The 13,955-nt window shown below is 45.9% G+C and overlaps 1 protein-coding gene across 1 annotated transcript; it reads right to left on the bottom strand.

The window, feature by feature from the left end:
• Positions 1-146: 146 nt before the first annotated feature.
• Positions 147-13,844, bottom strand: kif15 (kinesin family member 15). The gene is made up of 35 exons (XM_027032192.2): positions 13,757-13,844; positions 12,804-12,843; positions 12,515-12,698; positions 12,155-12,231; positions 12,015-12,052; positions 11,778-11,875; positions 11,323-11,502; positions 10,853-11,062; positions 10,590-10,715; positions 10,158-10,280; positions 9,749-9,890; positions 9,570-9,649; positions 9,266-9,478; positions 9,008-9,194; positions 8,716-8,857; positions 8,260-8,401; positions 7,917-8,099; positions 7,671-7,799; positions 7,438-7,543; positions 7,078-7,240; positions 6,576-6,726; positions 6,355-6,440; positions 6,138-6,216; positions 5,903-5,989; positions 5,413-5,517; positions 5,021-5,143; positions 4,472-4,618; positions 4,295-4,375; positions 3,966-4,130; positions 3,206-3,309; positions 3,050-3,113; positions 2,700-2,737; positions 1,997-2,129; positions 1,576-1,707; positions 147-1,096 (listed from the first exon to the last, which is right to left on the bottom strand). Exons 1-35 carry the CDS (start codon positions 13,773-13,775, stop codon positions 1,061-1,063), a joined length of 4,113 nt encoding a protein of 1,370 aa, XP_026887993.2. The 5' UTR covers positions 13,776-13,844; the 3' UTR covers positions 147-1,060.
• Between the last annotated feature and the right edge of the window lie 111 nt (positions 13,845-13,955).

Below are 13,955 nucleotides of genomic sequence, written 5' to 3'. Positions count from 1 at the left end.
GGTTCTCTGGTAAATTACCTTTGACGTTGGTAAGAATAACGTGCGTCTTACGTGGCCGTTCTCTGAAGAAATACAGCCAACCACAAAAAAAATAAAAAAACACAAAGTATTCATTTAACTTGAAGACGAGACAAACTCGGGGAGAAATATATTTATTCATCTTTAAAATGTTTGGCTACATCATACTATTTCCACGAAGTAATCACAATTATGAAAAGAAGAAAGGCTCAGTTAAATGGACACCCCCGCCCAAGTGTTTTGTAGATAATGAAATTAATCCCCCTACAAACGTGTTACTTAAGCAGTGCAATACAGCATAATCACCAACACTTCCCCCACAATTATATCAATCGTGTGAAGGACCACCTATAAAAATGATTGACCGACTGCCAGCAACAAACTTAGGATTGTGTACAAGTTAAGAATAAGATATCCAGTAATGCCCAGTGTGATGTGGTACTTCGACTCAACATGAAACACTATTTCTTCTGTCCAGCACCGAACTAGCATGTCATTAGGCCATCGTAATAGCCACTTTGAGGGCTTTTTTTAAACTGTGCATTTTTGACAAAACCATCCCTCCGTCAGTGACCACAACATAAAAATATGGCTTAATATAGCCACAAATTAAATTTGTTTGTACGTTTACAGAAACATCTAAATTTTGTACTTTTAAAATGTATAACAATTTACAACCAACCTACACACCAAGTCAAACAGACACCATTTCCTATTTATAAACAGCAATGACATCTTACACACACACACACAGGTAACGTTTCACCATGTTCACCCTTATTCCAACATTGTGTTGTCAGGAAACATAACCATAGCTTTAAGAAAAGAGGGAACATAAACCTGTTCCACGTACCCGTGAGCCTACTTGACGAGCTGGCTCGTTTTGCTTTTTCGCATCCTTTGCAAGTAAAAACTGTACAGTTGCGAACGATTTTTAAGACGTTTGTGTTCCTGACTGTCTCAATCCAGACGCTCAGAGCGTTATGAAGAACTTCTGGCCGAGTTTAAGATATGCTTCTGTAAGGAGAACTTCTGGCCCAGGTTACGACGTGCTCTTGTGACGTAGCTTTTCATTCTCCTGTGAAATCACACGGAGAGAAAGCAGACCGATTTATATGGCTGGAAGCTAGTCTGCACGCACACACATACTGCATATAATTCAGTATTATTAGTAGTACACGAAGCAAACCTTTAGATCAAACCGGTCTGCGTGTGTGTCCTTCCTGCTTCCCCCCAAATAAAAAATCGGGCTCAGGCCATTTTCAATCATAAAAATCTACTAAATCCAGATTAGCTGTCCACTTTGGCACATTGCAGCTCTTTGATCAATTGGTGTGACAGGGCGAGTAGTTTCTGTGTGTTGGAGGTGCGGCAGAGGGGCGTATGCTAGATTTGGCTAACGCTAGCTCTTAAGCGACTAGCAGTAGAATTCAACACTTTTGAACTGAAGCAAATGAAGTGAATCAAATCATTGTGGAATCTGAAATGTACCGAATCATATCGGAATCGACCACCACGTGGCAGAGATGATGGGTAATGGACGCTTCAGCGCCTCACCTCCTGCAGTTTTGTTAGCTCCTTCTTCAGCCGCACCATGTACTCGATCTTCTGCTTGTGGTTCTGGTGGCCGAGAAGCTTGCCATTCTCCTCTGCCAGGTGATCCACCTGCTTCCTCAACACCTCCACTTCCTGTCCACAGCAACAAAGAGGGTCTTATTCCTATGCAGAGGTGGCTGAGACCCCTCACATCTACTCAGATAAGTGCATGCAAGTAAAATTCATTATAAAAACGTACCCTTGTGAAGAAAAGCCACAAGATGAAGTTGCCTGTTTTACATGGGATTTTAGTGCAATTCACTTAATGGCAGTGAAATAGTTCCTTCATAACTAAACCCCCCCCCCCCCCCCGGCCACGCGGTAGGTGCCTGGGGTGTGGGCGAGCTCCCAGCATCCAGCGTCCGACCCTTGCCGGGCTCACCTGTGTGAGCATCTCCTGCTCTTGATCTTTGAGGTGGAGTTCACGTAGCTCCAGGCAGCGGTTCCTCAGCTCGGTAGTCAGCTCCTGCACGCAGGTCTGAGACTGGGCCAGCGTCATGTCCTTTTGCTGAAAGCTGAACGGGCGGGTGGGCGCACACACACACGCACAAACACACACACCCACCCCTGAATCTACGTGCCCATTATAATCCCACAATGGTTCCAAATTAATTTGTACAGATGTCTCAGCAGCCATGCCCCCCCCCCCCGATGTAGCCCACTACACCCCCACCCCAGGCAACTACTTCTCCGTCGTCCTCAATGGACGTTCTCATGCATGGACATTCGGACATGCACGCCCTTCAAGACCAGACTAGGACTTCTAGAAAACTGGACTAGACATTGCTCATTTCTTTATTTTTCTCCTCTCCCTCACACATTACTTATTCTGCTCCTTATTGTTTATATTGTTGTTATCGAAGTATCCATTGTCAGCCAGAGGAGGGTGGGGCCCCCTCTTTGAGTCGTGGTTCCTCTTAAAGTTTCTTCCTCGTGCTCTAGAGAGCTTTTCCTCACCACTCTTGCCCTTGGCTTGATCACTGGGTGTTTGGACTTGGACATCTGTAAAGCTACTTTATGACAACAGCTGTTGCAAAAAGGAACTATATAAATAAATTTGCATTTGAATTTGTTTTTCCACTTACGCCTTCTGAGTTTCAGCAAGCTGCTGCACTAGAGCATTCTGGGTGGGGGGGGGACAGCAGAGAGAGAGAGAGGAAGAAAGAGGCATAGTTGGGGTGTGGATTATTGTTGGCAGTAAAATGTAAAGAGTATGGTTCTGATTCTATAGTATGGTTATAATCCGAAACCTGACTGATTTTGAACAGTGGAAAATGCACAGATGACAATCACTGGGAACTCAGAGTCGAATGCTGCCAAAAAAGTGTGCGTTTTGTTTCAGCAGAATACAAAACCCCATCACTCCTTTCCCAAAAGTTTCCCAGCCAACTGCAGGATTTTGAAAGCGGTAAACCACTGGTGCAGCTGGTCTTACCTTTGCACTCCTCTCTTCCCGTAACTCTCGAAGGACAGACTGCTGCACAACTTCCTTCAGAATTCTGCAAGCCAAATAGTAACACAAAACAAACAGCAGAATTAGTTTGAGAGTATGTGTAGGTTGTGTGACAAGAAACTGTGTGTTGCGTCTCACTCTGTGGCATTGCTGCTCTGAGACTGCTGGTTCTGTGCACTGTAAAATTGCTCCAGTAGAGCCTGGATCCCCAAGTGCATACTTTCCTTCTCATTTAGCTGAGCCTAGAAAAACCACACACACACACACACACACACACACACACACACACACACACGGGTGTAAAGAATCTTATTACTACCTTGGACAGTAGCTTTGATTTTGTCCAGACTTGAAGAGCCATGGCTGTGGTCTAATGGAGAAGATCAAATTAGACACCCACATTGCAATGAACCAGATCTTACTGCCTCCAACACAGAACTGCAGAAGCTGAGTCACAAACTCAGACATGTGAAGTCACAAGCGACTGTTCAATTTTAGTGACATTTAGCGATGTTTCTCCTAGATTGTTTGTCTCTCTAATTTATTGGTATCCAGTTCCCACCCCGTCACAGTCTCTGTCACATGACATCTGCCAATCAAGGAGGGCAAGGGCCGTCACATGCTTCCTCCAAGGCTCATGCAGCCAATCACTGCATCTTTTCTTATAATGGGTGGAGTAACATGCTCAGAAAACAGCACTCTCCACCCCATAGTCACCCATGATTGGCCAGTGTCACTGTCATTGACAAGGGAGAGTGAGTAAAACCCCACCACCCAATTTTCTCTCTCTGGCTCACCGACCATAGATCTGCATCAGGGATCTAGGGTGAACGCTTCTCTGTTGCACCACTCCAGGAGAGATTCTTTCATGTGTGCGCGGGCGTGTGTCCATTTGAACCTTGAGTCTCTGGATCTCCTCGTTCTTGGCGACGCGTTCAGCATTGAGCTCCGACAGCAGCACCTCCATCGTCATCATGGAGGATCGTCTGCTCTCTAGCTCCCTCTCCTGGCTCTCCAGCACCTGGGACAGCTCGGCTCCAAAGCTGCGGGGGGTGCAAGGGGTCTGACCCCAGCCGATTAGATTTTTAAAAATGTTAACTGTTCACACTTCTCATCCCAGAAAATTTCATTTTTGTAAAGGCAACGAAAAAGGTTGACCGGTAGCTGGTCCTTAAAAACCGGACCGTAAAGCCGTGCCACACCCAACACAAGGTCATGCCCCCCTACCTGTGGGTTTGCTTTGGGTGTAGCAGATTCACAGTCAGCACTTTCAGTCCTTAAATTCATCTGCTCCTCCTGTTGTCTCAGCTCCATGTGCACACACACACACACGCCTATAATTCAGTATTATTATAGTACATGAAACGAACCTTTACATCAGAACGGTTAGTGCGTGTCTCCTACCTGCTCCTGCAGCGTGTGGACGGTTGTGTCTTTCTCCGCGAGGAGGACCTGAGCTCTCTGCAGCTCTGCAGTCCTCTCCTCCAGAGCTTTACTGAGACACTCCACCTCCTCAGTGGTGTAGGCCAGATCCTCTTGCAGTAGCTCCAACTATAGCACAAAACACAGCAACGTAACAAAACTGGGGGCATGTAGTGTCCTTGCCCCTGCGCAGCTTTGAAGTTCAAATGTCTGATGGCTTCACAGTCCTATTGTCAGTGTTTAGAAATGCTCAGGGTTTAAGGTACTTGGCTTGTAATCTGAAGGTTGTTGATTCAAGACCCACCACTGCCAAGTTATGACTGTTGGGCCCCTGAGCAAGACCCTTAACCCTCAATTGCTCAAGTTGTACTCAGTCATAATTGTAAGTTTTTGTACAAAAGCATCAGCTAAACTCCATACATGTAAATGTAGAAATCAGAGCTTATCTATAATCTCTCAGGCTTTGAAAATAAATATGGGTAGTGCTCCAAACATGTGGCCTACTAAGGCCAATCCTGCCTCACCACACACCTCAATGCGGTCCGAGGCCACGTGTCTGTCAGAAGCTTCCCTCAGCTCCTGGAGTTCTGTCTGCATATGGGAGGTCAGCTTCTTTGCCTCCTCCCGCTCTGAACACACTGTGGTGTACTTGTCCTGCACTCACACAACACCCATCATTAACAGGTGGGATGGTTTTTGAGACTTATTTTGAAAGCTGTTATTTTGCAAGTAAAATGAGAGAAAAGGGTCAGAACGTTTAAGAAATGCATTATGAGAGTTTGGTCATTTTAGTATCAGTTTCTAAACAAAATGCTTCTTGTTTGCTTCATTTTGTAACTCCATAAACTTCGGTAGGGTCTGTATATGGTTTGCTGTCATTTGCAAAACTAGACTAATCGAGAGAGAGGAGCCAAGCGACTCACTGTGATGTCTTGGAGGTCAGCAGACAACAGCAAGAGACTCTGCTCCTTCTGACTCAGCTCAGAACGTAAATCTCGAGTCTGTTTCATCAGATCCAATACCACATCCTGCATAGATGCGTGCGCACACACACAATCAAGATTCATCAAAAAAAAACAATCCCATCCACTCATTGAAGGAAACTTAAATGCAATTAATTTACCAAATATTATCAGTTGACCAGCTGTGGTGTCCGAGATTTCACTGAGCTATTCAAGTCACAAATTTTCCGATGTCTAAAATGACAGAAATGGTGCTACAAGCATCACTAACTGCAACAACCACATCTACACCATTAATATAAAGGTGCAAAGAATTCTTCTCACTGTTGACCTGCACAGATTCTTAAGAAAGTGGCAGGAGTCTAACTTTATCCCAGAGCGGTGGGTGTGTTTCTGTCTTTGTTCCATGGTTGCTCTGCTACGAGGATGTGCGCTTCCAAGGTGAGCTTACTTTGTCCTGTTCCATTTTCTGCTCAACGCTGGAGACTGAAGCGTTGGCGCTGCTCACACTCTGCTCAAGAACTCGGATGGTCTCGGCCTGGTCTCGGAGAGAGCAAAAAAGACAGAGAAACCGTCTTTTAAAGATGCAAATTAAGCATACTGTACATTTTCCTTTTTACATCTTTTTTTAAAAGTTTAACTAGCTGTAGCACATTTCCACAACACACACACAGACACAAACACACCTGATGTTGGTTTTCAGTAGCAAGATCCACAATCTGCTTCTTCAAAAGGACATTCTCCTCCATGGACTGCAGCAGCTCTCTGGGTGATAAAAGCATTTCGTGAGACAGGACTCGCATACAAAATTTACTCCCACCAAAATCTATGGTCATCTCTTCAGCTCAATTTAGACTCACTACCGAACCAATGGATCTACTTCTGTGGCAGTTATGAGCTCACTTTGAGTTGCTCTCTCGGTCTGCCTTCAGCTGGGACCTCAGAGTGACGATCAGTTCTCTCTCTGCCTGAAGGGAATTTTGCAGTTCCTGCACAAGACAAATGAACCATGACAAAATGGAGAGAAGAAAGTAACTCGTGAGTTTAAAGCGGAAATTGACTCAGAGACCGTAAAGGAGAGGGGCAAATAGACAGGTGGACAGGCAGCGGATGTTGCGACTCACGGTGATTTGGGCCTGCTGTTCGTTGTTCTCTCTGCTTTTCTCCTGCAGCTGCTGGTGGTACTGATCTGCCTCAAACTTGAATTCGGCCTGCAGCGTGTCATACGCATCCTGCAGGAACCTGTGCTGCTCCTGGAGCTGTTCCCACTCCAACCTAATGAATGTGCGCGCGCGCACACACACACACACACACACACACACACACACACACACGCACCCCAACACTGGCTTTGATCAAATAATGTGATTCAAAGATGGTGATTAAGGTGATAACTGGAATTTTCTTCTGCATCTTCAACTTACATCACTGACCTCCCTTTCCAAAAAAATATAAAAAGATCCTACAAAATTGCCAGGATGGGCCCATGTTATTCCAACACTCCTCACACTATTCCTAACACTAAACCTATTTGGTTTTCACTTTTCAAAACCATCAGTGTTGTATGTAGTGGCTCCGGGATGGCATCAGTCCCAACACCTGATGCCCCTTACATCAGTCCCTTACCTGACCGTGTCCAGCTGTAGCTGGGTGCTGATCAAAGTGCTCGAGAGCTGCACGTTCTCCCTCTCCTCGGCACACCGCTGCTCCAGCTTAGTACGGACCTCCCCCAATTCCTTATCCGACGACTGCAGGACCAAACGCAGGTCACGCACCTCGCTGCGCAGCACTGCGGAGTCAAAGATCATCACAGCAAAGAGCAGGTTACCCAAGCCATTAGTGACACAGAGAAGCATTAAGATGAATGGCATATGTTAGTAGAGGTAAAAGCTCTCAGAAAGAGCCTCAACATGTAGAGGAGTCGTTAACTGTGAATGTGGCTTTCCTCTTAAGTGAGACATGGTATGTGTGTGTGTGGCATCTGACCCTCTGCCAATGCCCTCTCCTCAGTGAGCTGTTGCTCTAGAGTGCCGACTCTCTCCAGCAGACTTTGCTGCTCCTCCAGTAGACACCTCCGCTCTGAACTAAAATCCTAGAGAGAGAGCGCACGCTACCACATGTGCTACCACATCTACTGAAACTAAAAAGTGGTGAGAAGGTAATAGAAGAGCTTAACTCAATGCTACTTGTACATAAAAAAATAAAAATAAAAAACACACCTGCTCTCTGCGAGTAGACTGCTCAGTTGCTGTAGAGACCTGCTCTTCCAGCTTGCTGATTTGCTGAAGCAGTTTCCTGTTCTTAACTTCCTCCTCATCCAATTGGCCTTTCAGGTGACTGACCTGTTCCTAACGAGTTCAGGAAACAGTGCTTTAAAATGTTATAGAATATACCACAAAACTACTGTCAGTACTAGATGATCAACCCCCTGCATTTCTGAAAATAGTATGTCCCAATCCCAGTACCTGCATTTGCTTCAGTTCTTCAGTAAGGGCCTCAAAGGCCAGCTCACTCATTTCAGGCGGGGGCTGTTCACTCTGGATATCCTCCATTTCGTGCTCCCCTGCGTTGCCGTTCAGGTGCTCTGGGCTGGACAGCGGTACCAAGCGACTCCGTGGGTTATACGTTTTTGTCGGGGTCGTTAGGATCTGGGGCACACATAAGATAAGTAATTCAAGTACTTAATTAAAGCTTTTTAAAATTAGTCGGTAAAGAGCTTAAATCTTTTGAAGGATTTAGATTACAATGTACTCAGACTCATAGCAAATAGGTTTTCGAATATGTTCATTTGGCTCTTCCGTTGTGTACCTTAATGGTTTCAGCGTGAATCTTATTGAGCTGACACACTTCTTGCTTGGTGTGAGCTTTAGTAGCTTCCAGAATATTCTCCAGGTGCTTGTTTGATTTCTCTAGGTATCGCTTCTCTGACTCCAACTCAAGCAGTCGCTTCCTGGAGAACAAGCCAAATTTATGTTCTCGGACAACATTATACAAGCAGCATCTGCAGGATTTCCAACACTAGAATTTAAAAAGACGCGCCCACAACCATTAAAATAAAGCCAAAACATTCAAGCACCCTCCTCAGTATGAGACTTATACTTTTGCAAGGACAGAAGTGGCTCTTTTTGTACACATTGACATTCATTTTGGATGACCCTTTTAAAAATAGAGAAGAAATTCCTGTCATCCAATCCCAAGGTGTATTTAAGCCTCCTTAGTTGTTCAAGTTATCCCTTTAGTTGTTGTTCAAATGGTAGCGCTTACTTGTTGACCTGCTTGTACTCGTTGTATGCCTGTGCCATGGCAGTGAGCTCAGACTGTTTCTGCAGCAACTGCGCCTTCAGCCTCTCTATAGAAACTGAGGACAAGGTCTCCATGGTGACCGGGGTGGAGTATGTGGTCGGAGCTGTCATTTAAAAGATATGGAAGGGGATGGAGAGAGAAAATAAATAAATAAATAAATAAATAAATGTGATCAAACCCCAAACGTATCAATTATTCAACCCCTACAGGTTAAAAATGGGCCTCTTACTGAACCCAGGTAGGCCTGTCTCACCCACTGCCAGCTCCATGTTCTCCTCCATCTGCAGGAGCTCCTGCAGGGCCTGCTCCAGCTCGGCCGTAGCCTGTGCAGAGGCCTCCTGAGCGCTCTTCACCGCCTCGGAAGCCCGCAAAGCTCGGACCTCGTCCCGCAGGCTGCAGTTCTCAGCTGCGTACCACATCACGCGTGGGTGGTGCTCCACCTGAGGATGGGGAGTATGTACCAGGCATTTCAAAAACATAACCTTACTGTGTGTGCATGCACGCAGGGTACCTGATCCCGGAGCTGGGCGATCTCCTGCAGTAGCTGCGTGATTAGCGTCTCATCCTGCTGCTGCCTCGTCTGGGCCGGTCTGCCCGCCTCCAGCTCCTGCTTCAGCTGGGCGATGCGGTCGTCACGGAACCTAAGGATCATGCGGTTGGAGTGGATGAACTTCTCCTTCTGTGCCCAGGCCTCCTTCAGCTGGGACAGCTTCTGTTGCAAGGTCTGCGGGGGGGAAATCAGCGTGATCAGAGCCAGCGAGAGACAGAATACATGTTGCGCAAACATTTCACCAAAACAGGCGAAACCTCGGCACCTTGTTCTCAGCCTTGTGCTTTTTCCAGAGTCGTACCGCCTGGAGGAAACGGGTTCTGTACGGAGGCTCAGTGTCAGGAGCTGTGTAGACAGCAGCACACACGGGCTTAGCTCACATGCGGCGAAAGGAGTGTTTCTGGGTGTACCTGTGGACTTGTGTGTATTTGTGTGCACACATACCTGTGTGTATGTGAGGCCCCCCAGGTGCTAATTCATTTACATTTTGCTGGACAGAGAGTGCATTAGCCAGCTGCTCCTTTAGTTTCTTGAGCTCAGCCTGCAGCTGTCTGACGTTGCCCTGGGTGTCCTCGTTTATCATAGCCTACAGAGGACAGGCATGGACACAAAAAGGTCAAACTAATTATACCTAAACATAGACAGACAGTTTGCCTATCTGTCTGTCCAGCCAAGCATTTACATTATACAGCATTTGGCAGATGCTCTTAGCTAAAGTGACTTGTATATTTCAGTATGACAGTGAGAGGACACAAGGTGGTGTGTGCACCTTGCTCTACCTGCTCTGTCAAGTGAACTACAAGAGCTTTAGAAACTGATCACTCAGCTGGATAAGAAGAGCTGTCTCCTCTACCTTGTTCTTGATGAGTTTGGCTCTCTGGGCAAACTGCAATGTGGAGAGGGTCTCGCCAAAGCACTTCGAGCCAGGGTGCACGTTAGCTATGATGTACGTCTTAGCGTTACCTCCCAGAGAGTCCTAATAGACCATGCATGCGCGCGCGCGCACACACACACGCACACACACACACACACACACACACGTGTAAGCTGGAGGACTCCGTTTTCTAGTCCATTCCAAAGTCAGTTCAATATCTAGTCAGTTCTAAAGGATGTTGGGGGTCACATCATGTCAATAAGTTTAAGGCATGTTCAACCAAAGAAAAACATCCTTACACCCAAGAGTTGTTCAACAAACCCACACAAATCCGATTCAACCACATGCACATACAGTGTAATCCTTTGTATGGACCCCCCCCGACCCCCCACATGACCCTTGCTCCCTGACCCTGAGCAGGAAGGTGAGTTTGGAGTCTCTGTAGCAGATATGACGGCTCTTCCCGTTGCACACATCCATCAGGGCCATGATCACCTGACCCAGGCACATCAGAGAGCGGTTGATGCTGCTTGCCTCCTAAGGTCAAAAGTTCAGAAAAGCCACTTATCAATACTTGACTATACATACCCATTACATCAGGCAACATTGCTTGCTGAAGAACACTTATCGTACACTTGTCCGTCTGTCTCTCTGAAATACCCACCCACCCATACCTTTAGACGTGACCCATCTGCATGCGTGTCCCTCTGTCTCTCAGACCCTGCCAGATCCACCAGGTTCAGCTGGGATGTTCTGATGTTGACCACTTCCTGCCCGGCCTCCTTGGACTCGAGACACATGGTGAACACGGCGTGAGAGCGAGATGACTCGCGGTTCATTGACGTTGATGCCACGCGCCGGTTACGCCAACCCATAGACAGCACCTACACACCCACAAACAGGCAAAAAGCCAAAAATAAATAAATAAATGCAACTTTTACCTAGTTTTTGGGACACACAATGAGCTGTCCATGGGAAGTAGTCCACTGCTGCATTTGCTGTAAACTGATCAACACAGTCTGCCACAGACAACTGTCAAACATATACATGAATAACAAGTACATTAGAAGACTAGATAGCATAAGACTTGAACAGAGACGCTGCCCTGTTGCTCTTGCTTAGCACGCCCCCCGTGGCTGCAGACCTGGTAGGCCTCGGCGGCAGAAGCAGCATACTTCTCCACAGCTCCTTCCACGAACACTCCCTTCTTAATGTCCTCACGCAGGAACAGGCTGGCCGAGGCGCTGTCCAGCAGGTCATAGATCTGCTCGTTGTAGATTTCTATAAAGGAGCACTTGCACAAGAAGCTCTTGGCCCCTGCAGACTACATATACACAAACACACACAGTCTGAATGAATGAGTTACTATTCATATTTATAGAATTTGCAGTATGCCAATAAGGGGACATGATAAACTACTAAAAGCACTAATTCGTGCAAGAAAATGTGAAAAATCACATGGCAGAGACAATTTCAGCACAGCAGGAGCCAGACAGGCAATGCATTCTATGCAAGCTCTAGGCTGCCTGGTAGGTAACGCATTGTGTGAGGTCTAGGGACACCACAGCCTGGCAGGCAGTGTGCAAGTTGCACTCTCACCCTCTCCACTTCTCTGTTGATGAGAAAGAACAGATACTCAAAGCTACGAGGAATGACACCACGCAGTTCATCAGAGAAATCACTCATCTCATTTGGACCTACAAAACATACACACCAGAATTAGGAGACTGCGTGAACAAAACGTGTCAGTCTGCTCACCTGCTTCAGATACAAGTGGCTGCTTTATTAAGAAAACGTGCATATTCCATCAAGCAGGAACGCCGGGGTTACGCTTACCGAGCATGGTAAAGGTTTTTCCTGAGCCGGTCTGTCCACTGTGCCAGGGCAAAGAGAAAGATCATCATGATGCCAAGGAAAACCCAAATTCTACCTGAGTAAATTATAACTGCTCGATTCCTGTTTCCAACTGTACTCACTACGCAAATATGGTGCCGTTATAACCGTTCATGCATGACTCCACAATGTTTTTTGCTACGCTCGAAAACACTGATTCCTGAAAGAAAGAAAAAGAGCCACGGTACAGCATTATATTTTACAGCAGACATTAAAAAGTTGTTTAAAAAGTCTTGTTCATTCTTAAGATCTAACATCACAGTCCTCAATCAGCATCTTCACACAAAAATAACCTTTAGCATTTACTGCACTACTGAGACACTGACGTGCAGAAATCCTAAAGAAACATATTCCAGATCAGCTGGGACCAGACACTGAGGTATGTGCCTTTGGCCACTGGCTGAGCTAATGTTCCCAGACCAGCTCTGAGCTCACCGCCTTACCTGAGAGGTGTCCATGTCAGCCACGTGATCATAGGTGAAGGTTCGTGGCTCTGGCTTAGAGTGCAGGCGCAAAGTGTGAGGAGAGGTCACTGCAAGGCACAGACTCCGGTCTCCATCTGTTGTTAACCCTGTGCCCTGGGTCAAAGGTCGAACACGAACGTACACCTTGATAGCATCTCCATCGCTATCGTAAAAAAAGAGAGCAGAGGAATTGGCATAGAAAAATCATATGACCGTGACTATGGATACAGACAGGCAGACACCATTATCCCACAGCTGGCTAACGTACCTGTTGGAGTGAAGAGGCAATGTGGTGTCTCCAGATCCCGCTGGAACCGAAAAGGAAGAAAACAAAACAAATTGAATGAATCATGTCCTATTAGCTTTACAGAACAAGGTGGAGATGAGTTTGTGTAAGACAGGATTATATAGAACCATCACTTGCTCTTATCAGGACTATATAAAACAATTACTTGCTTTTAGCAAGATTATACAAAGCTAGTACTTGCGCGTTATGCAGTTCTAACTAATGCCGTAAGTAATGTTAGTTAAGGAAACCTCGATGTTACCAAAACCATTTTGTTAATACTGTTTTTTTGTTTTGTGTCCTTCTACCACATCTAGTTTGGCCACGGATAAATATTTGCTTGACGTCACATAACTGCAACGTTCAAAACGTCTAGCATAGCAATAACAATACCCACTGCTACTAATGTATTGCTGGTATTGGTATGGTTACTGAGATTCTTAACCTAGATAGCTACTTCAAACTGCGAAAAAAATATCGTCTGCCCAATTTCCACTGCGCACAGAAAATATAGCTACTATTATTAATGGTTGTGTCCCAATTTTACAGAGCAGGCTGAAGTGACCGGATGTTGACACTAGAATACAGAAGCTCCACACGCAAAGTGGCGTTTTAGCTAGGATACCTACCTAGTTAACTTCACTACTCTGCTCAAAAAGCTATTTGGGTCTAGCTCGGATGTTCTGTGCAACTATTTAACTAACTATACTAGAAAGCTACTATGTAGATAGACATAACAGCGAAGGTCAACGTGGTTTTAGTCCAGCGAGATTTGCTATAGCTTTAAGTTAGCAGGACACATAGCTAACCCTCTTAGCGAGAGCTAGCTAGCATCATATGCACCTATTAATCAGGCTAGCAAAAATAAGACGCTTCCGATAAACCTTTCCTAAAGCACACCTCACTAACTTTAATAATTAAATTGGCACACCTACCTTTTCCTCTGTTATCCATTGCGGCGAACGACACCTTTCAAAAGGACACTAGTTCGGGGTTAAACGCTTCAAAATTGGCGCGACGGGCTTTTATTGACGCCTGCTTAATCAGTGTTAAGTGCTTTTGGTAGCGCCACCTGCTGCACTGGAGAATAGATTTTCCTCCAACGACGTTGATGAAAGCGAAAAAACCTAGTAA

Source organism: Electrophorus electricus, chromosome 11 (genome assembly GCF_013358815.1).
Source record: "Electrophorus electricus isolate fEleEle1 chromosome 11, fEleEle1.pri, whole genome shotgun sequence".
In the NCBI taxonomy this organism is placed as follows: Eukaryota; Metazoa; Chordata; class Actinopteri; order Gymnotiformes; family Gymnotidae; genus Electrophorus; species Electrophorus electricus.
Note: the sequence above shows the minus strand (reverse complement) of the source record. Positions and strands in the feature narration are given on the sequence as shown.